Raw genomic sequence first — 21,512 nt, 5'->3', positions numbered from 1 at the left:
ATAGACTCTTTAAAATTGGACTATAAATTCCAGTGCTTGTTGTTACAAGGGAATGTGCAATTGAGTGAAATGCTTGTTCTCATAAAGGAGTATGTATTGGAAGGAATGTAAATGTAGTGAATATGATTTATGAATGAGGGTGTCTACAAAAAAAAATAAAGTTTGCAATAGACATTTAGAAGTCTATCTCATTTTATTTTAGCATGAGCACTGAGGATTGTCTATGGAAACTGAATGAGATGGCATGATATTGCAAGGACAAATGTTGGTGGGAGGAGGCACACAGGTTGGCATCAAGTTGGCAGAAGAGTTACAAAAGGGCTATGGTCCATTGGTAGAGGGCATAGGTTGGCCTGGAGAGTATGACAGGTTATGGGGGCGGGTGGAGTGCATAGGTTGGTATGAGGAGTTTGCGGGCTGGACAGAGGAGTACAGGTTGGCATGGAGGATATAATGATGGTGGGTGGGAGGAATGAGGTACCATGGATTAGTATGGATGAGGCATTGGGAGGATGTGCAGTAATGAGGGGTGTGGGTATTGAGGGCTGAAGGACTGCTTTGTGTCTTATTTTTTTTAAATCGTAAATGCAGTGCCTGGTGTGCAGCTCACCTGACAAGGTACACAGTGTCAGCAATTCCTAAAAAGCTTCGCCACCCTGAAATGAATATTCCACCTTCTAGCGTATTTCCTTGTGGTTCAGGATTGTAGACCCTGAAGTGAAAATTCAGGCTTTATTTTTATTTTCCAAGTCTTATATGAGTGCGTGGGTTTCTTGCCAAAATGTAACACACGCACGCGCGCACGTGCACACACACACACACACACACACACACACACACCTTTGTGTTTCCTCGAAGTTTTGGTAGTTCACTTCAGACGGGACCAGTCCCTTCAATTTGGTGTCATCTACAAATGTAGAAACTTGACAAGCATGAATTAAAAATGATAATAGTGATATATATTCACAGCTAAGCATAATTTTTGAACGTAGTTTCACCCTGAGAACAATAAATTTTATGTGTTCTTTGTGAACGAGCCCTCACCTTCAGTCTGTTTAATCAACCCCGTTTGCATCTATTGAAGTGAAGAGATACCAATGTCGGCTACTATCAGTTTCCCATGTAAATATCAGCTGGGTTTTTGTAAACAGCTCTCTTGCAACTGGGTCAGAAATTAAGGTGTTGAACTTCTCCACTTGTCAGAGATGTTGTCTTTCAGATGACATGTTAAACTTCTTGGGTGGTTGGCCATTTTGAAAGATGACAGGGGAGTTTTCCACAACGTCCTGACCAATAATTATCCCTCATCAGGCATCATAAAAATGTAACTGTTCTGGTCATGAAAATATTGCTGTTTGTAGGACCTTATGGTGCACAAATAGACTGCCATGTTGCCCAACATAGCAGCAACTTCACTTTGAAACAATTTCATTGTTTGCAACTCTCCTCAGGACATTCTAAGGTCATGAGGAGTGCTAAATGAATGCAAGTTCATTCCTTCCTTTCTAACAACTGTGATTGGGAGACAGGAGTTTGGCATCAACACAGACCACATCAGAGCTCTAACTGTGTGCTGACTGCCAGCATCGCTCTGGGATTGTTGCCATCCTAATCTGAAGCATACCGAAGCTTCAGCTTATTATAATTCCACATGTTTAAAAATCAGGCAGTTATGGGTGTGTATCTCTCCCACAAGGCAATCTGTTTCTTTCGTTGCAGTAATTGTGTCAAATTGATGTGCATCTGTGAGCCAACATGTTCTTAGAGTGAAATTGGGATTTGGTTCCATCATGTCAGTCATAGATGAAGCCATCTCTCATCACTCTGATGGCCATTCTCCACATAAATTTCTCCTCACCCTCCTCTCAAACCTGCTTCCTTCTGCTCCTATCCCTGGAAAGTCTTTCTCTCTCCATTCCCTCGCTTTCAATATCCCAACTTGAAGGTTTTGGCCCTTCGTTCACCACAATGTTTCTGTAGCTAGTAATTTGCTTAATCACACCTTCACCTCCACCACTGGTGCCACCATCCCTAATGAAACCTTTTCATTGCTGCTCTCTCATGCCATTCCAAATGGACAGCCCTGTCCCTTAAACCCGTAGATGTAAATTTGAAATTATATGGTGAAGACAGGTGATTGCCGTTCACATCAAGGTAGTGACTGGGTGACCACTTCGCCGAACACTTATGTTCTGTCAGCAAAAAAATGACCCTGAGCTTCCAGTTGCCTGCCACTTCAACACACTGCCTTGCTCCTTGGCGAACATCTCTGTCTCAGGCTTGCTGTAGTGCTCCAGCGAAGCTCAGTGCAAGCTGGAAGAACCGTACCTCATTTGCCACTTCGAAACTTTAGAGCCTTCTAGACTCAATATCGAGTTCAACAATTTTAGGGTTTGAGGCACCTGCTCCCACATCCACACACACCAGGCTATGTTATCACATGGTCTGCTATTACACCCAACTTATTGTGCCCATTAGTAGCTATTCATGTTTCCAGGCTGATCATTACTGCTCCTTTGCCTGTCTGACTGTTCTCTCTCTTTGGGCTCTATTTCCACCTACTGTTTACTCCTTACCCTTTACCCCACCCTATATTCTGCATAAAAACCAACGTTTTCCCAGCCACCATCAGTTCTGAGGAAGGGTCACAGGACCTGGAACATTAACTCTGAATTCCCTCCACAGATGCTGCCAGACCTTCAGTTTTTAAATCAAGATAGTGTTTGTCGAAGTGTGGCATCAAGGAGCCCTGTAAAATTGAAGTCAATAGGAGTAACGGGGTGGGGAACAGGGAGATCTACCGACTAGTTGAACTCATACCTGGTTCAGAGGAAGATGTTATGATTGCTGTAAATCAGTCATATCAGCTCCAGGACATTGCTGTAGGAGTTCCTCAGTGGAGTGTTTTAGGCCCAAGCATCTTCCACTGCTTCATCAATGATCTTCTCTCAAGCTTAAGGTCAGAAGTGGGAATGTTTGCACAGTGTCCATTTGCAACTCCTTGTACGATGAAGCAGTCCCTGCTTGCCAATAGCAAAACCTAAACAACATTCAGGCTCATGATTTCTACATATTAAAAACATCAAGGGATATACGGATAGTGTAGGAAAATGGTGCAAATGTAGAAGATCAGTCATGATCTCATTGAATGGCAGAGTGGGATCAGAGGGTTGTTTGACCCATCCTGGTCTTATTTCTTATGTTGTTATAATAACTGGCAATATTCACACTGCACAAGTGCCAGTCAATGATCACCTGCAACAAGAAAGAATCTAATCATCTCCTTTTGACACTGAAATGCATTACCATTTGTTGAATTCTTTCGCCTATCAACTAGCAGAAGCACAACTGGACTAGCCATATAAATGCTGTAACTACAAGAGCAGCTCTGGTTAGGAGCTGTGCACAAAGAACCTCATCTCCTGATTCCTGAAAGCTTGTCCACCATATAAAAGGCACAAGTCAGGAGTGTGATGGAATAATCCCCACTCTCCTGGATGGGTACAGCTCCAAAAACACTCAAGAAGCTTGATGCCATCCAAGACAAAGCGGCTAGATTGATTCATATTCCCTTCACCATTATTGCAGTGGGCAACATTTACAGGATACACTGCAGAAATCCGCTAAGGCTCCTTCAGCAGAATCTTCCAAACCTCTGATCTCTACCACCTAGAAGAATAAGAACAGGCTTCTCTCCGAGTTGCAAAACATCCCAACTTGGAACTACATCACTGTTATTTCACTGCTGTTGGATCAAAATGCTGGTTCAAATTCTGCTACAGCTGATGAAACTAAAATTCAATTTATAAGGCTGGACTCAGTAATAATTCCATAAAACCACCACTGATTGTGGCAAAATCCTGTCTGGTTCAGCAACGTACCTTCAGGGAGGCGATTTGTTATCCTTACCTGGTCTCGCCTCCCGTTACACAGAATTGTGGTTGGCTTTTAAGTGCCCTCTGAAATGTGCCAACAAACCATTCAGTTCGAAGGACAATAAGTAATGGCCCACGTGCCACAAAGAGCAAAAAAAAATTATCCATCAAGACTAGAGATTCTTTGGCCCTGAAATTTGTCCTTCTCCAATGACGCTAGTGTCACTATGCTGAAGGAGCAGGATTTATGAGTATGCAGCTTAAGCTAATTTCACTTGCCTTAGTTGTTTAATATTAGCTCTCGACAAAAATAATGTGAAGGCATATTAATCAGCCAACACGATGTGCCAGAGGGAGTGATGGTGTGGGCCAGAGTATCATTGCAGTGTCTGACAGGAAACATCAGATGGGCGTGCTCTCACAAGATATATGGCACTCAGGGGAAGCACCACTCTCTAACTCAAGTCTGCTTCATCATTACATTCCAGAAAAAAAAGCTACCTAATAAATTCCATTCGGACGCAGCAGTGAAGAGGTTTACGAACCTTTCAGTAACTGAAAGAAATATTTCCAGTAACATGTCCCTGTTGCACCTCTTGTCACAACTAAAATGAAACATTTCTCCACAAGATTCTCTCAATTGAATAGTTCTGACCTTGGGGGATGTTGGCTGTGTAAAAGCTGAGACATTGAAGGTTGCTTGAGTTTTACTTGGCACCAATATTTAGGAGATCTAATTGTATTTTCATAATAGGTGTGATTCACAGGATTAGAAGGACAACAGGCAAATAATAAACTCTCTCTCTCCTATCTCTTTCAATCATTGAAACAAGGAAAGAATTTGATTTGACGTCGTCCCTTTATTTCATCCTCAAGACATTCCAAAATGGTTTACAACTATTTAGTGTTAGTTGAAGGGTAAAAGTTTGCTGGAATAGCAGGAGAACTTTCTACAATTCTTCCAGGAACAAAAATGAATCTTTTGCGTTATACTGAAAAACAAGGAAATCATTAATCAGACTTCACATGGTAGCAATCTAATTTTGTTTGACAACCTTTCCATGGGTATTTGAACAGGACTTTGGGCTCTAGGTGATTCCCCAAATCAAGAGCTATTGTCTGAAAGTTGGAGGTGATCTATCGAGGGAAGTGGAATTGAAGAGCTGATTGGTTTTTCTCACATGCCCTACTTTGTCTGCACCCTATTTTCTGAAGTAGGGTCATATTTGGACTCTGCTTGTCTCTGCACAGCTGCTGACAGACCTGCTGACTTTCTCCATCATTCTCTATTTTTATTATACCCTACATTCTAGATTCTTTTTGCAAAACCGTCTCACAAAACCTAGCCCCTGGGCATCAGAGTCTACAAAGGGTTAAGGTAAAATAATAAGAACACGTGGGTGGCAGCTATAGAATCCTGGTTTGTTTTGCACAGTTCAGGTTGCCAACTGACTCCACCATTCGTTGAATGTGGCAACATAGTCACTTGTGGCACATTAATACGACTCAGCAGTGCCGTCTGCCCCTTTTCCGTTTTCTCTGAATGCTGCACTGTTTCTGGTTTGGGTTGGGTCCTTCCAAGGCCTCTTGAATTAATTAGACTTCAGAGCAACCAATTTGCTTCTGCTGTACATTCCTATTTTTCTGCGGTTTGCCTTGAATGCTTGCTAACTACTTTCAGCTGAACATTTCACCCTGTATCCTGCTTGTTGTTAGGTTTAACTGTTACAATAGAGAGTGTTCCAAGCATTCCATTCAAATTCCATGTGGGATGGGTGGAGAGGAGGGGATGTTTTGTTCTCTTCAAGGTATCATCATTACAGATTTGGGAACATTTTTCATTCACTCATGAGACATGGGCATCACTGGCTAGTGCAGCATTTATTGCCTGTCATTAGTTGCCCTTCAGAAAGTGATGGTGCTATGCTTTCAGGAACCACTATAGTCTGTGTGCTGTAGGTAGACCCACAATGTTATTAGAGAGGGACTTCACGGATTTTGACTCAACAACACTTTGGAATGGCAATATATTTCCAAGTCAGGATGGTGAGTGGCTTGTGGGGAAGCTTGCATGTTGTGGTGTTCTCATTGTCCTTCTAGATGGTAGTGGCTGTGGGTTTGTCTGAGAATCTTTATTGAATTTCTGCAGTGCATCTTGTAGATAGTACAGACTGCTGCTACTGAGTGTCGGTGGTGGAGGGAGTGGATGTTTGTGGATATAGTGCCAATCAAGCAGCTGCTTTGTTCTGGATGATGTCAAGTTTCTTGAATGTTGTTGGGGCTGCATCCATCCAGGCAAGTGGGGAGTATTCCATCACACTCCTGACTTGGGTCTTGTAGATGGGGACAGGTTTTTGGGAGTTAGGAAGTATGTCACTCACTGCAGTTTTCTTAGCCTCTGACCTGCTCTTGTAGCTGTAGTATTTATATGGCTAGCCCAGTTGCCATTGAATGTCAAGGGCAGTAGTCAGATTTTCTCTCATTGAAGATGGTCATTGCCTGGCATTTGTATGGCATGAATGTTACTTGTTAGTTTACAGCAAAGACTAAAAGGTATTTCCATCAGAATATGCATGCTTTCGAATGATACAGATTAGAATGAGGCCAGTTTATCCACTAGCTGCTTGGGAGCCATTGTTTCCAAATAGTCCCTACTCCTGATTTCTTCAAGTAAAATTGTAATTCCAGTTTCAAAATTACATTGTTTTGTTCAACCATCCTTTCAACCAATGCAATCCAGTTTATAAAAATAAACTTGCTGCATCATCTTTATTCCCATTATTTCAGATCTGGTTCTTTCATAATTCAGCTTAAATTGGGACACAGCAGGCCATTTCAGAAACAGATAAAACTTTTAGAATCATTGAATAGAATTCATATCATTTAGACAAAAGCCTACAGAACTTGTAGACCATGTTCTGAACAGATGCTCATTATGTAAATTTTCAGATGAAGGGCCCCTCCCCTGCTCGAATAAGGCAAAGTTGTGTATACAACTCACCATGTGTTTCAGTAACATTAAAAAAAACTGTAAACACGTTCCTTGGTTAAAAACAATATCTTTTCCCACCTTTTTACTCCACAGTCCAAAAAGAAATTGGTCTTTCCATCGTAAATACTTAGATTTCCTTCCGCATAGGAAAGCAATGTTGTGTGGGTACTTTGCCTTTAAGAGAATTCACCTTTAAGGGCTTCATTTGTTTTCTGTATACAATGTTGTGACTCTACCTGCTAGTAATTCTCTGTGGGTCTGAGAGCTGCACACCTAGAAATCATTTTGTTTGCCGTAATGTTTTAATGCTATAAAAATCAATTGCGCAACAGAGGTTGTTTAAATCTGCAGGGTAGTTTACTTAAAACAGTAAAAGCACATTATAATTTATGAAGTAAACTGAAATAACTGCTCAGAGGCCGGTATCCTATCACCAAGTCACCTTTTATTTACACGTGCACAGTTTACTGCTTATGGCCAGCTAGCTCAGTCAGTCCCTGAAATGAGGAGATTCTGAATTCCCCATTTATATTTGTCAGCCAAGGCTTCCTGATTGGCCCAGGTTAACAACTACAATTTGGATCTCATAGTCAACGAGATCCACCTGGTTCCAATCACTACATAAACATACAGCCATGTTACTTCATAACTTACAATGTTTTAAATAAACAACCCTCAGAGTTAATCAACATCTGATAAGCAATTGGTTGTTATTCCATTAACATCATATGATAAAAGCTAGCAAGATGGAATCTAACCATTTCTCCTTGATGTTCAATGGCATTTCCATCACTGAATCCCATACTATCAACATCCTGGGAGTTACTATTGACTAGAAACTGGACTGGACCAACTATTTAAATGCTGTGATTACAAGAGCAGGTCAATGTCTCCCGTTACGGTCCACTTTTTTTTAATGGAATACTCTCCACTTGCCTGTTTGGGTGAGCTCCAACAAATTTCAACACCTTTTTTTATGGAATCCTCTCCACTTGGCTGGTTGGGTGCAGCTCCAACAACATTCAAGAAGCAACAAGGACAAAGCAGTCTGCTTGACAGGCACCCCATCCACCACCTTCAACATTCACACCCTTCACCACTAATGCACAGTGGCAGCAATGTATACCACACACAAAATGTAGTTCAGTAACCCACTAAGGCCCCTTTGATAGCATTTTCCAAACCTGCAACTTCTACCATCTAGAAGGATAAGGGCAGCAGAGGCACAGGGTCTTGGAGATTCCTCTTCAAGCCACACACTATCCTGACTTGGAGCTGTTCCTTCACTCTCACTGTGTCAAAACCCTGGAAGTCCCTTCCTAACAGCGCTGTGGTACATACACCAAATTGACTGAGCAATTCAAGAAGATAGCTCACGACCACCTTCTCCATGGCAACTGGGATGGGCAATAAAGCTGACCTAACCAATGATGCTCATATCCCATGAATGAATTAAAAATAAAGATTGACTTGTTCTATCATAATGATGCCAAGACAAAGGTGGTCAAAATGTGAGAGGCAAATATTGAGATAAAAATCATATGAGATAGAGAAAGAAAAGATGGGATCACAAGATGGAGTTAGAAAAGGAAGAATAATTGAGGAAGCAATGGCCAAATACTGAGACTCAATAATTTTTGCCAAAGGCAAGTGTAGATATGGAATCGTAGAGTCTCTACAGCAAGGAAAAGAGCCCTTCGGCCCACTATGTTCATACTAAGTATCTATCTATTCTAATCCTATTTTCCAGCACTTAGCTTGTGGCCTTGTTGACAATGGCTAGATCTAGACTTTGCGTAAATGTGTAAAAATAAGTAATAGAGACTCAGTATCCCATTTTACTTCTTTCAACATCTTCAATCAGAACAATTGGGAGAGATGATAAACAAGGTGGTGTGTCTACCTTAGACTAACACATAAAGTCAGGCTCTGATCCAAGGACAGAAAAAGTCAATGAAAGACAGTGGAAAGTCAGAGAATGAGAAACAAAGATGCAAAAAGCAAACCATAGTTTAAAACAAGGTTCGCCTCTGAGGCCATGGGTGATCAATAGCCATAACTTAAATACTTCTAATGTAGGCAATGTTTAACAACTATACGTTTCCTTCTGAATGGTTGACACAAACCTTTGATTTTTTTTCTAAATGCAATTCATTAAAATAAGAATAGAAAGCCAGGGCTGCTATGATGAAATGTTCATGTAGGGATAAAGCCAGTTATTAAATACATCAGGTCTTTTTATGATGGACGGGAGACAACTTGCTGTTGAAACTTCTCGTTGTTTTGATTTTCAAGCAGTTAGTACCAGATTGAGTGAAATCATCTGGACTAACCAACCACTTCCAATTCTCTATTCTATCCCTCTCCTGGGCCAGACCCACCAAGCTACCTTGCTAACCCACTCTGCAATCTAATGTCAGCCCCACCACTGTATCCACTGGAGCCTCCCTCCAATCTCCCCTCTGGAATCCTCCAACCTGCACAATCTTCATCGTCAATCTCACCACCCCCTCCCTTCCCATACCATTCATGCCTGCTCTTCCTCTAACTTCACAGCCCACCTCCCCACCAAACCACAGTGATCTTTGCCATCAGCCTGATTGCCCTCCCCCCACCGCACCCACATCCCTTTCCCACCAACACTGATGCTCCTGCCAGCCCTGCAATCTCTCTCTCCCTCCTCGACACTTCCTGTCTTCAGAGGGGTGCCTCAGCTTACTGGGCTCACATTCTGGCTGGCTGTGATGTTGAGAAGCAATGCAAGGTTGGTAGCCAGGGCCTGCTATCAAACCTGTTCCTTCCAGTCTCCAGGTCACAACCCCCTTGCAGCCTGCTTCCCTATAAATACTGGGGGTCCTCCCTCCCTCCCTAACCCCATTGTGCCAAGTTTCTGATTCCCTTCAGATCACTGGGTGGAGGCACAGAGCGAAAGAAGTCAACGAAAAGCAAAAGGATGAATCAGTTGCCACGTTCTGAATGCGATCAAGGAGTAAAAGAAAACATCCAATGAGAAAATCAGTCAGAAGATTCAATTTTATTTCAAAGCTGAGATGCAGGAGACATTGTCATTATTAATAACATAGGGTCACATGGTCAATTCACAAACTAAATATATACATACCTCAATGAGAAAAACAACAAATGTACAGAAATAAAACACAAAAATAAAATTAAATAATACACTTGAAAGCATTTAATACCTTCAGAACCTCTTCCCATTATGTCGGACAATGCGAATGCTTTTCACACTTTCCTACATAAATGTTGCCCAGGTAACAACTGTCTTAAATAGCTTTACATTTACACTTTGTAAATGAAGTCATAAATAAGCTGGAGCTACTCACTGCATAGGTTATTCACCTCTGACCTATGACCGAATTTAACGTTATGAAGAGTATGTCATCATTTTTGTAACCTAATTATAACTAATAGGTGTACTAAACCATGAATTTAAAAACTATAAAGCCCAGGGACTGCATAAAATTTTTGAAAAATTCAATTAAGTTAGAAATCCTCAGTGATTGTAACCTGATAGAAAAACTGTGTTATCTGAAAAAGGTGGAAAGTTAGTGAAAAATAAATGCTAATGGACTACCAAGGCTTCTTTGGCAAAAGCTCCCAAACCTACGACCTGCATTAATTAGAAGGACAAGGGCAGCCAGCACATTGGCAATGCCATAATCTCTGTGTTCCCTTTCAAGCCATACACAACCCTCACTTGTACATTTAACACTGCTCCTTCACTATAACTGGGTCAAATTCCTGGAGCTCCCTCCCTCTCAGCATTGCTGTGATTCAAGAAAGCGACTCATCAACACCTTCTCAATTAGGAATGAGCATTAAATGTTGGGAATTGACAGCGGTGCCTATATTATTGGAATGAATAAAGCAACAAGTCCACTGTGCTTCAAACCAAGCCACCCTTCCTGAAAATATTGCCTCAACCCCAAACTCTGGCCAATTTGCTTTCATGCATCCTATAGAGTCTTCAAAGCCTATAATTTCTTGAAGACCTCTTTCCTCCCTTCCCAATTCCTAATCCCTGACTACGTCCCTCTTCACAGCCATTGATTGCACTGAGCTGGCATAGGTTTCCAATTCATAGGGACAGACAAAAGACACTGTCCATATCCAGTTATTGAATTCAAAAGAGATTGCATCTGAAATGCTGGGCTGAAAAGGCAGTGTTTTTAACTGATATTGCCAGTATACCGCTCAGTCCATGGACAGTCTTATTCAAAGTGGTTCGTACTTTGCAGAAAACTTTCTTTCTAGTCACTTGCCAGGTATTAATAATGCATATTAGGGCTTTGGTCCATAATGTGATATCAATTCTAAGAGTTATTGTAGAAAATACACACATAAACAAGAAAACGTGATCAACATGGTGAAATTACTGACCATTTATACAACTTCACCTTCCTACTGAGGACAGAACAACAATCTGTATTTGTACATCACTTTTAATGCAGAAGAATGTTCCAAAAGACACAGGCCATGACACTTTTATTGGAGTTAGAGGTAACACATGTCGTGACTACACTATACCTCTTGCATCTCCAATTGGAAAAAAAAATATTGATTCGAGCAGGTCACCTGTGTTGAAATGTTGGGAGGATTTGCACAGGATGATTATATTTTTCCCTGTTAGTATTTAGAGTTTTGCACTTTTCATAATTTTGTTAATGTATTTATCAGTGTGATAAGTGACAATCCTGTGATTTATTTTTAAGGATGCTCTTAACACTGAGTGCTCAATAGCAAGTAAAACAGGGTCAAAACACAAAGTGTATCTAACCTAAGCAGAAATTTCACCCACAAAATGTCCATTTCCCACCTAGAGTGAATGACATTACTACTTTGGTTTCTTGTGCAGTACATTAAGGGCACTCATAAACTGTCTCCTTACTACCTGCTGGTTACTGGGTTAGGGTTATCCAAAACTAATGGAGTTATCACAAGTTTGCAGCCTTTACTGCACCAGGTTGGGCTAGACTTACATCGAGGTCCACATTTGAAAGGCCAATATTCTGACCCACTGAGACAACGTGGCTATTGTAATCTGGAAATAAATGGTGACAGGTTTGCTGCCTGCTTAAGCAGCTTCCATCAATATTTTGTTGCAATAAAATCAAGGTGGAAGTCAACTGGTTTTTGCACTAAAAATTGGAAAATAATTTTAAATTGTTGAGTTCAGTGATCAGTAGATGGGGAAAGTTTTGTGATGGAGTAGACAGAGGCCCTGACACCAAGACAGAAGCTTCAGATTTGAGTCTTCCTGCGGGGCTTGTTGGCCACAGAAGACACATTCATAATGTGTCCAAAACAGGTTGACTATAAATCTGTACATTATTCAATATTCCCATGGTAGACGGTAACAGTGGGAGAGCCAAAGGTCAGGATGCTAGATATAGAGTGGCACCTAACAAATCAATGCTTTGTCTGCCTCATATGTCACCAGACTTGGGAAAGCCTCTAAGTCTAAGATTCAATGATAGCATTTTAAAATTTTGCATTGTGAAATAACTTCACACAGGCCAGTATCCCATCACCAAGTCACCCTTTATTTACATGTAGAGACTCCTTGATGCCGAACCAGCTAGCACAGAGCCAGCTCTCAGAGTGAACAGAACCGCTGACACTCCTCTTTATATCTGTCAGCTAGGGCTCCCTGATTGGGGCTGTTAATCTGGTCCAATCAGCGAACTCGTATTCTATGAGGTCGACCTGGCTGACCTCATTACAATCAATACACATCGTTAAAACCGAAAACTAAGCAAGAATGGTACAGACAGTAATAGGAGTCAAACCAGAGATAACGTGATAACCAGAGATTCTCCAATAGGAGTGATTGGGAGAAAATCTTCCAGCCTGAATAAAATCGTACCCTGTAAACAATCCAAACTGACCGATTTCGATTTAATTGTGAAACTCTGAAGTGTTTCAACAATAATTTAAGAGGTTCAATAAACAGGATTAAAGAAGGGGAAGGTCATTTGTAATATTTAGCTCAGAATTGAATGCGTTCCAAGTGAACTCAAGGATCAGTTGCAGGATGCAAGCTTTTATCTCGATTTGCAGAAATTAGGGGCTGGATTTTCCAGCGCGCATCAGGATCCCAATATATAGCTATATGAGATCTGCTCATATTGTCAGTTTGCAGCACCATAGGAGCCAGGCAACTAATGAGCTACCTTTGACTTCACCATCTTATTGAGCTCAAGGGGTGGGCCCCCGAGGCTGTGGATCCATAAGGCTGCTGGCCCACAGAGCGATCCCACAATAGCCACAATGCGAGACATGGATACTGGTTGAGGCAGGCAGTCACAAGTGTGTCTGAGCATGGAGGGAACAATGGTCATCTGCACAGCAGTCATCAGATGAATAGGCCTCAATTATGGTCATCAGGATGGAGGGAGAAGATTCCTCAGCAGGAGTTATGACGGGCATGCTTAATTGTGGCATTTCATCCCTGCAGCCCCTTCACTGGAGCTGGGAGTCTCAGATTTTAACCGCCATCCAGGTGTCATAGGAAGTGCCTCGAATGAGCAAGCAGCCTCAGGAGGTGTTGGCTCTTTGTCCAAGATTGCCAGCAAATTCCAGTAAAATTTTATTGCTTGAGTAACCAGCCTTCACTGTGAGAATTGATAATGAACACTGGTGCGGAAGGAATAGCTGATCCTGACCTTGATGTTACTGAATGCATTATGAGCAAGGCTTCATGGGAAATGATTGTGAACTCTGGCGAACCTGATTTGACCCCAGCCAGCATTTCTAATAATGTTTCCCAACATCAGCATGTTTCAGGTCTGTTCACTTTCTGAAGTCCAAAGATTCAATGTAGATATCTCTGTATTCTATCCCAGAATATGCCCCAGTATATGTTCCACATCCCCAAGTGCCCTTGCTAGGCCATTCAGAGGATGGTTCAGAGTCAATTACATCACCGTTGTTCTGGAGTCACATGTAGGGTAGACTGGGAAAGGATGGTGAATTTTCTTCCCTATAGAGGCATATTCATGAAACAAATGAGTTTTAGAAGGAGACCATTCAGCCCATACCAACCTTCCAAAGAGCATCCCATCCAGATTCACCCTTCCACTCTATCCCTACATTTCCCATGGCTAATCCACCTAGCCTGCACATCCCTGGACACTGTGGGCAATTTAGCATGGCCGATCCACCTAACCTGCACACCTTTGGACTTTTTTTGCACCATCGCTGATAGTCTTATGGTCAACATTACCGACACTAGCTTTCAATTCCAGATTTTATGAATTGATTTTAAACCCTACCAGGTGCCATGTTGGGATCTGAACCCACTCTCTCACAGCATTAGCCTTGGCATCTGGATTACTGGTCCAATGACATGACCACTATGCCATCACCCCTCCCTCTCACCTTCCAGGGAACTTTGGTGGGGCTGTTCCATGAGTCATTGGGAAAACATTAATGCTGTGTGGAATTTTTCAATCTTTTGTTTTACTGAAATAGCGTAGTGTCTGCAGAGGTTCATTATCTTGTAGGGCTTTCTAAATAGTGGTTGAAATGATTATGGCACTTTCTACTTTTCCATTTGAACAGCCACTTATCCAATTTAATGGCAGCTAAATGTCTAGAGCTCTGGTTTAAGCCTATTCTCTCTCTAGTGGTGTTTTTGTGATCTTCTTCACTGTTAGCCAACTCTTTCAACCCTTAGGCTCATAAGCAGCCGAACAGCTCATGTCAAGACCCTACATAAACCTATCGTTATCAGAAAATACACTTAGCCAAAAACCACAAGCTTTCCTCAACTCCCTTCTGTGTCAGCTATGGACTAACTAGAAATCCCTCCACGACAGGGGAAGAGAGATGTGTTGGACAACTATATAACTACCCTCAGCCAAAACAAGGCAACTGTTCTGTCAGTTCAAAGATTGTATTGCATGCGAAGCCTTTCATTTACTGGAGTTGAAAAGGTTTTGGAAAGATCTAGAGTTTTGGAGCCTTCTGTTGCTATACTTTGGATGAGTGTCTCTGCTGTGGTGAATCTGGGTAGTGCTAGGTACTGCGGGGTGACCGTAGAAATTTGGCATGTGGTTTGTTTTTGTTCCGTCTGCTCCTTGTCGCCGGCTTGTTTCTCCGGCTGGGCTCCACGCTACGGTGATTCTTGCTCAGCCGCAGCTTGTTCCTTTTCTTCTTGTAGTCTTTCTGCCAGACCTGCTCGCAGTAGAAGTCCATCTTGGAAGGATAGTTGATGAGGGTCATGATGTTCTTGTACCAAGGCTGAGGGCTATGGCCAGGGCCCAGAAGGGTGTGGTCCTTCACGGGACCAGCTAATTGCTCAACGCCTTCATGCAGGTTCACCATCTGGCCAGCGGGGATGACATGCAGTTGCAGCTTCAGCAGGGTCCAGCGAAAACCATGGTCCTCAATTTGGCAATGGTAGGTACCAGCGTCCTGGAGATCTGTCTGGCGAATCAGCAGCCCTTGCTCGATTGGAATGATCTGGTCTCCAAAGGTAACCTATGAGCAAACATTACATTGAACTCTTCCAGTCTCATCATATTGAGAAATGTACATTGGAGCAAGGTTACATCTACCTATAGACTATTCAGAATGTGGGGTGGGGGTTGATTGTGATAAATTAGTTACAGAACTAATCAGATCTCCCTGTTCTTGTGTCATGTCAACAGACAATCTTTTTTCTAAACATCTGCCACCATGTCTCTACTACAGAGTACATTGGTGACCCCCCCCCCCATACCAAAGCATCTGGATATAGGAAGCTCAGTGTCTGTGTTATTCTTACATGGTCATAATGGTGGATATAATGAACTAGAGACAGAACTAAAGACTAAAGACAAGCCTTTGTTTGCACGTGCGCATTCACATGTTTGTATGTTTGTATGTTTGCATGTTCGCATGTGCATGTGATAATGCTTTACCTCACAGTTTGGTCAGACTGCAGGGCATATTAGTGTGGAGGAAGGAATAGACCTGGGCTCCTGGAGTTTGGGTGATGGGGGATGAGGGGGAGAACAGATGGAGGGTTGGAAGAATTAAAATCAAGACCGTGAGTGGAAAATTTTTGGAAATTAGAATTTGAGTGGTATGCTAGGATACAGGGGCGTTCAGGGCTGTTTGGAAAGGGTCATTCTAAACCCACTAACCTGATGCAAACTTAGTCGGTATGCAGTTAAAGTCCAACAGTTGATTTAGTCACCAATGTCCATTGGGAACTTGCCATTGTTAATGTTTTCTGCCATCCAGCAGGTGGAGTCTGTCTTTAAATATGCAAATCAGGGTCCAATGAAAAATTTAGACTGTGGCTGTAATATTAACTCTGGCCTGAAGGGGGAGGCACTATGACTTTCCCTTCAGGATGAGGACCACAGACATTTCTTAAAAAAAACTTCCCTGTGGGTCTAAGAGGCGCATCATTGCTCATACAAGCCCCCGCTGAGACATCTCCCTCCATCCCTGCCCTCAGGAATCTCCTGAAATGCCCTCACTGTGACTTAATAAGTGCTGGGGTGGGTTCAGCTGGCTGTTTCCTGATGCCCAGTTTACCCTCCTGCCTGCTGACATGCCCAGGGCAATATCAGCCAGGCCCGACTCTGTCGAGTCTAACAGTTAATGTTTCCAGAGCATGGACTCTGGGAGAGGAGGAATGTGGGTGCGTGGGCAATTCTGGGAAGTGGTAGGGCGAAGGGCGAAGGGATAATTTTAGTAAGTTTAGTTGTTTGTAGTCTCTGAGCAGTGAAGGAGAAATAAGGGATTCTGAGGAGGAATGTCTTCCAAGCTGTTTCCACCTTGACATGGATCAACTCAGCTGAATCGGTCTTCTCATTATCAGTGCCATTCCTCTGCAATGGGTCAGAATTGGCAGCAATTCAGATGCCAATGCCAACTCTTTCAACAGGTGTGATTACGCCATACAGGGACAGGTGGAGTAGCCAATCTCAAACGACTGAGGATGTGCAAAGTTGGGGCTGTTTTCCTTGGACTGAAGAAGGTTGAGAAGATATTTGATCGAGGTTTTCAAAATCTTGGGAAGTAGCTGTTCCCACTCATAAAAGGACGAAGAACAAGACCGGGCATAGATTTATAGAGTCATAGAGTCATATGGCACAGTAAAAGACCCTTCAGTCCAACTAGCTCATGCTGACAAGATGACCCAAACTTAACAAGTCCTATTTGTCCGCTAAACCTTTCCTCTTCATGTACCTGACCAAATGTCTTTTAAATGTTGTAATTGTACCAGCCTCTACCACTTCCTCTGGTGGCTCATTCCATATACACACCACACTCTGTGTGAAAAGGTTGTCCCTCCAGTCCTTTTTAAATCTTCCCCTCTCACCTTAAATCTATGCTCACTAGTTATGGACTCCCCTACATTGGGAAGAAGACTGTGGCTATTCACCTTATCTGTGCCTCTCATGATTTTATAAATTTGAAGTGATTGGTAAACGAAGCAAGAGTGATTTGTGAAAAAAGACTGTTTTCACATCGTGAGTAGTTAGGGTATGGAACGCAGTGCCTGGATATGCAACAGAGGCAGGTTTGACAGGCATTCAAGTGGGCATTGGACGATTATCTGGATCAAAATGGTATGCAATGGCATTGAGAAAAGGCAGGAGAGAGATCTTGATGAACTCTGTCAATGGGCTGAGGAGAGGCAGATGCAGTTTAATTTGGATAAATGCAAGGCATCGCATTTTAGTAAAACAAACAAGGGCAGAACTTATACAGTTAAAAGTCAGGCCTTGGGTAGTGTTCTAGAACCGAAGACCTAGGTGTTCAGGTACATTATTCTTTGAAGTTTGTGTCACATGTAGACAGGGTGGTCAAGAAGGCCTTTAGCACACTTGCCTTCATTGCTCAGACCTTTGAGTTTAGGAGTTGGGACATCACATTGGGGTTGTACAGGATGTTAGTGAGGCCTCTTCTGGAATACTATGCACAGTTCTAGTTTCTTTGTTATAGGAAGGATATTATTGAGCTGGACATGGTTCCAAAAAGATTTACAAGGACGTTGCAAGGTATGGAGGGTTTGAGTTATAATGAGAGGCTTGATAGTCTGGGACTTTCTTCACTGGAGCGTAGGAGATTGAGGGGTGCCCCCCAAGGTCTGATTTTATAAACCCTGAGGTTTATAAAATCATGAGGGGTATGGATAAGGTGAATGGCAGGCATTTTCCCTAGTGTGGGGGAATTTCAAAGTCAAGGGGCATATTTTTAAGGTGAGTGGAGAAAGATTTAAAAAAGGCAGGAGGGGCAACTTTCTTACACAGAGCGGTTCGTGTGTGGCATGAACTTCCAGAGGAAGTGGTGGATGTGGGCACAGTTACAAATTATAAAAGACATTCGGATAAGTACATGAATAAGAACTGTTTGGAGGGATATGGGCCCAGCATAGGCAGGCGGGATTAGTTTAGTTTGAGATTATTATCAGCAAGGACTGGTTGCACTGAAGGGTCTGTTTCCATGCTGTATGACTCTATGACCAGGGAATAGAACTGGTGCAGGCATTATGGGCCAATTGCCTCGTTCTGTGCCATAACAATTCACAAGGTAAAAGGTTGGTGGCTGGGGTCAATCCATGGGGAAAATGTGGTCCTCTAAACCTCACTGTGCCAGCTTTCCAATCTTAGGTTGCCAACATCGGTGAGGATTCTCAGCCCAATTCTAGCTGACACCTGGCCACCTGCTCACCCCCAACACAATTGTGGCATTCTTGCTATTCTTTAGAAGGAGATGTCTCACTGGGAGTTGAGGCGGGTTGGGAAAAGACAGGAGTACCCCATGAAAAGGATTATTATACTTTGATACCATTCCAGTTTTACTGGCAATGTTCCAGATGTGCGTGCGTAGCACGGTTTATTATTTGAGGTAAAATCCACCATACAGTAAATCCTTACCTCTTGCAACGGCCCATTCGGGTCACCTGACTCCACCAGCCAGTTAACAGTGGCAAGCCGTGATTTGGGAATGCATTCCAGGTACGTGCTGTTCCCCTCCACCACAAACATCGCCTTCTCCTCAGCCCAGGTATGCATGGCCCCTACAGTGAACACGTAGATTTGGGAAGTTGAGTAGTGACAGGGGGAAACGTGGGTCCACTGACTGTATTACAACACCTTTATGGCACAGTTAATCCAGCCTCAGTGGTTACTCTTCACCGTGACAGGTATGGGATTAATCTTTCTGGAGTAATGAAGCGAAAATAAAATTACTCATATTTTCCAAATTTGTACCTGATGGAAGACGGCCAAAATGAGTCTACCGTATGTGGCCACTGCTAATTACGGAGGGTACTTTTCAGTCAAATGTCTAGACATTGCAGCAATTATATTGAGATGAATGGCTGTGTCTAAAAAGGGTTGATAAGTAACCTTCATTTTATATTTACCTCAAACTCCTTAGCAGTTGTCTGTCAGCTTACGACAGATACTGCAGTGTGGGAATCGAATTCGAAGCTTCACTGAGTACAGTCCAAAGCAGCTCTCACTAACTGGAGTGAGGGATTTGCACTGGACCAGCAGGTCAGACTGAGTACCACTCTCCATTCATTGCTGAGTACGTCAGGGTGGGGCCATGAGTTCAAGATCAAATCCAGAAAACTGTCAGATGAACTCAAACACACTAAAGTTACACTATCGATTCGAAAAGCTGCTTAAATCTTAAATCCAAGGCCCGTTGGATGAATTGAAGCACTTTACTGCAATGCTCCAATGTACCATTAACATTATCAGAACTTAGTGACAGGAAGGAGAGAAGGCCATTCAGTCCATCTGACTTGCTGCCCAATTCATGTAGATAATAAATGATCTGTATCTCATTTACCTCTCTTTACTTCACAAGTCCATACCTAAAGAAAAACTGCTTATTTCAGTCCTGTCACAACATTTCTTCAGTAATCAATTTGCTTAACCACAATCTCATTTCTACCTGTAAGCTCCTGGTCCCCATGAATTGACTACTGTCTCTCTCACTCTCAACCTGGCTATTGCCCTGCTCGGACCTCATCTCATAAGTTCAATTAATTCAGACACAGACGAATATGGTGGAAAACTGGTCTACCGATTCACTGCAGGATGATTCTGCAATGGTAAAATAATCTCTGGTTAGCTTTCTGTACTGCTAGTCATTTCATGAAACTCCTCATCACTGACTCCTCCATTAACAAGGTGCGAGAACTCATGGATTTCTGTGATGCCAAGAGTAAGGCCATCAGATTGACTGTCTCTGTCACTTCCCTCATCTTACCCACCGGTAGGTCAAACTCCCTCCACCGACATGTTGTCACCTCCCAAACTCATGCCGATCTTTCCCAGCACTCTGTGGTTGAATCCCTCCAATAAAACTCTTGCTGGAATGGCTCTTATCAAAGTCACAAAACACAATGTAGTTGATGACAAAGGCAATCTAACCCTCCTCATCCTTCCTGACCTGTTTGCAACATCTAACACAATTGATCAAACCATCCCCACCACTAAGACCATCTACTTTCACCTCTATAAGTTTGCCCGAGTCTGGCCTTGGCTCAACATTTCCGCTGCTGGAACCCTCATGCATGCTTGTTGTTACCCCTGGACCCGACCATTCCAACACATTCCCAACTGGCCCCTCACATTCTACTCTGCAAAGCTTTGGTGCCTGTGGCCTAACATGCACCAAATTGTGTTAACCCATCATCCATACTTGTTAAACTGCTCTGACTCCCCTTTAAACGATGTTTCCATTTTAAAATTCTCACCATGGTTTTCAAATCCCTCCCTGACCTGGTTCCTCCCTATCTCTAATTTGCTGCAGCCCTACAACCCTCTCAGATACCTGCACTCCTCTCATTCTTGCCTCTTGAACATCTCCAATTTAATGAATCCAGCGTTGATAGCTGTGACTCCTGTGCACTACTCTCTGACATAACCTGGCTATCTCTCCCTACCTCACTTTATTGCTTCCAGACTCTCCTTAAAATGTCCTTCTTTGACCATCAGCTTAATATTATCCTATTTGGCTCAGTGTCCAATTGTGCTTCATAACACTGTTGTAAAATGCTTTGGGATGTTTTATGTTTTATTCATATCAGTTGGTGTTGGTGGAAGCTCTTAGTAATCTTACATCCCAAGCCAAGGAACTGGAGGAAGTGAGGAACTGCTTCCTGACTTTCTTCCTAAATGATTGATTGTATTCAAGATTCTCCCACTGGGCGGACAATCAACTCACTAAAGGGTCTGAACACCTCTTTCAGGCCAGGTCTAAACCTCCTATGTACACGTAATTTGAGCTGACCTGAATAAATCTTATTACAAATATAACTCAGTACTTGGAAAACTTGAAGCACTAATGCTTGGTTTGGAAGACAGAGGATTGTCCCATTGTAGCAAGAATGTTACCTTGTTCAGGTAAATGCAAGGAATTGAGGCACGGCAGCTAATGTCACCATTGCTGGTAGATTTATTGTAATGTTGTTTTTTAGTATGGTTCCAGGGTGGCCTGTGCTGACCTTTTACCTCTAACCCCAAGGTTTGAATCTGGTGACCTTGCAAAGCTGGCCAGAATTATGTGGCAGCTCTTGTAAGGTTATGCACGCTAAGATTATTAGCATCTCTACCAGACTTGGCGCAATATTAAAAGGGCAGTGAAATAATCTTTAGCCT

At 42.6% G+C, this 21,512-nt stretch overlaps 1 protein-coding gene across 2 annotated transcripts in view; it reads right to left on the bottom strand.

The window, feature by feature from the left end:
- Nucleotides 1–12,514: 12,514 nt before the first annotated feature.
- sema3h (sema domain, immunoglobulin domain (Ig), short basic domain, secreted, (semaphorin) 3H) overlaps nucleotides 12,515–21,512 on the bottom strand; it is a 152,952-nt gene continuing 143,954 nt past the window's right edge. For both annotated transcript variants that reach the window (XM_048606598.1, XM_048606599.1), the window contains exons 16-17: nucleotides 18,771–18,913; nucleotides 12,515–15,372 (exon numbers count right to left, since the gene is read on the bottom strand). In XM_048606598.1, coding sequence (XP_048462555.1) covers nucleotides 14,908–15,372; nucleotides 18,771–18,913 — 608 coding nt within the window. In that variant the 3' untranslated portion in view covers nucleotides 12,515–14,907. The remainder of the gene's footprint in view (nucleotides 15,373–18,770; nucleotides 18,914–21,512) is intronic.

The sequence above is a fragment of the Rhincodon typus genome, chromosome 16 (assembly GCF_021869965.1).
Source record: "Rhincodon typus isolate 14 chromosome 16, sRhiTyp1.1, whole genome shotgun sequence".
Taxonomy (NCBI): Eukaryota; Metazoa; Chordata; class Chondrichthyes; order Orectolobiformes; family Rhincodontidae; genus Rhincodon; species Rhincodon typus.
This window is presented reverse-complemented; position numbering and strand designations above follow the sequence as displayed.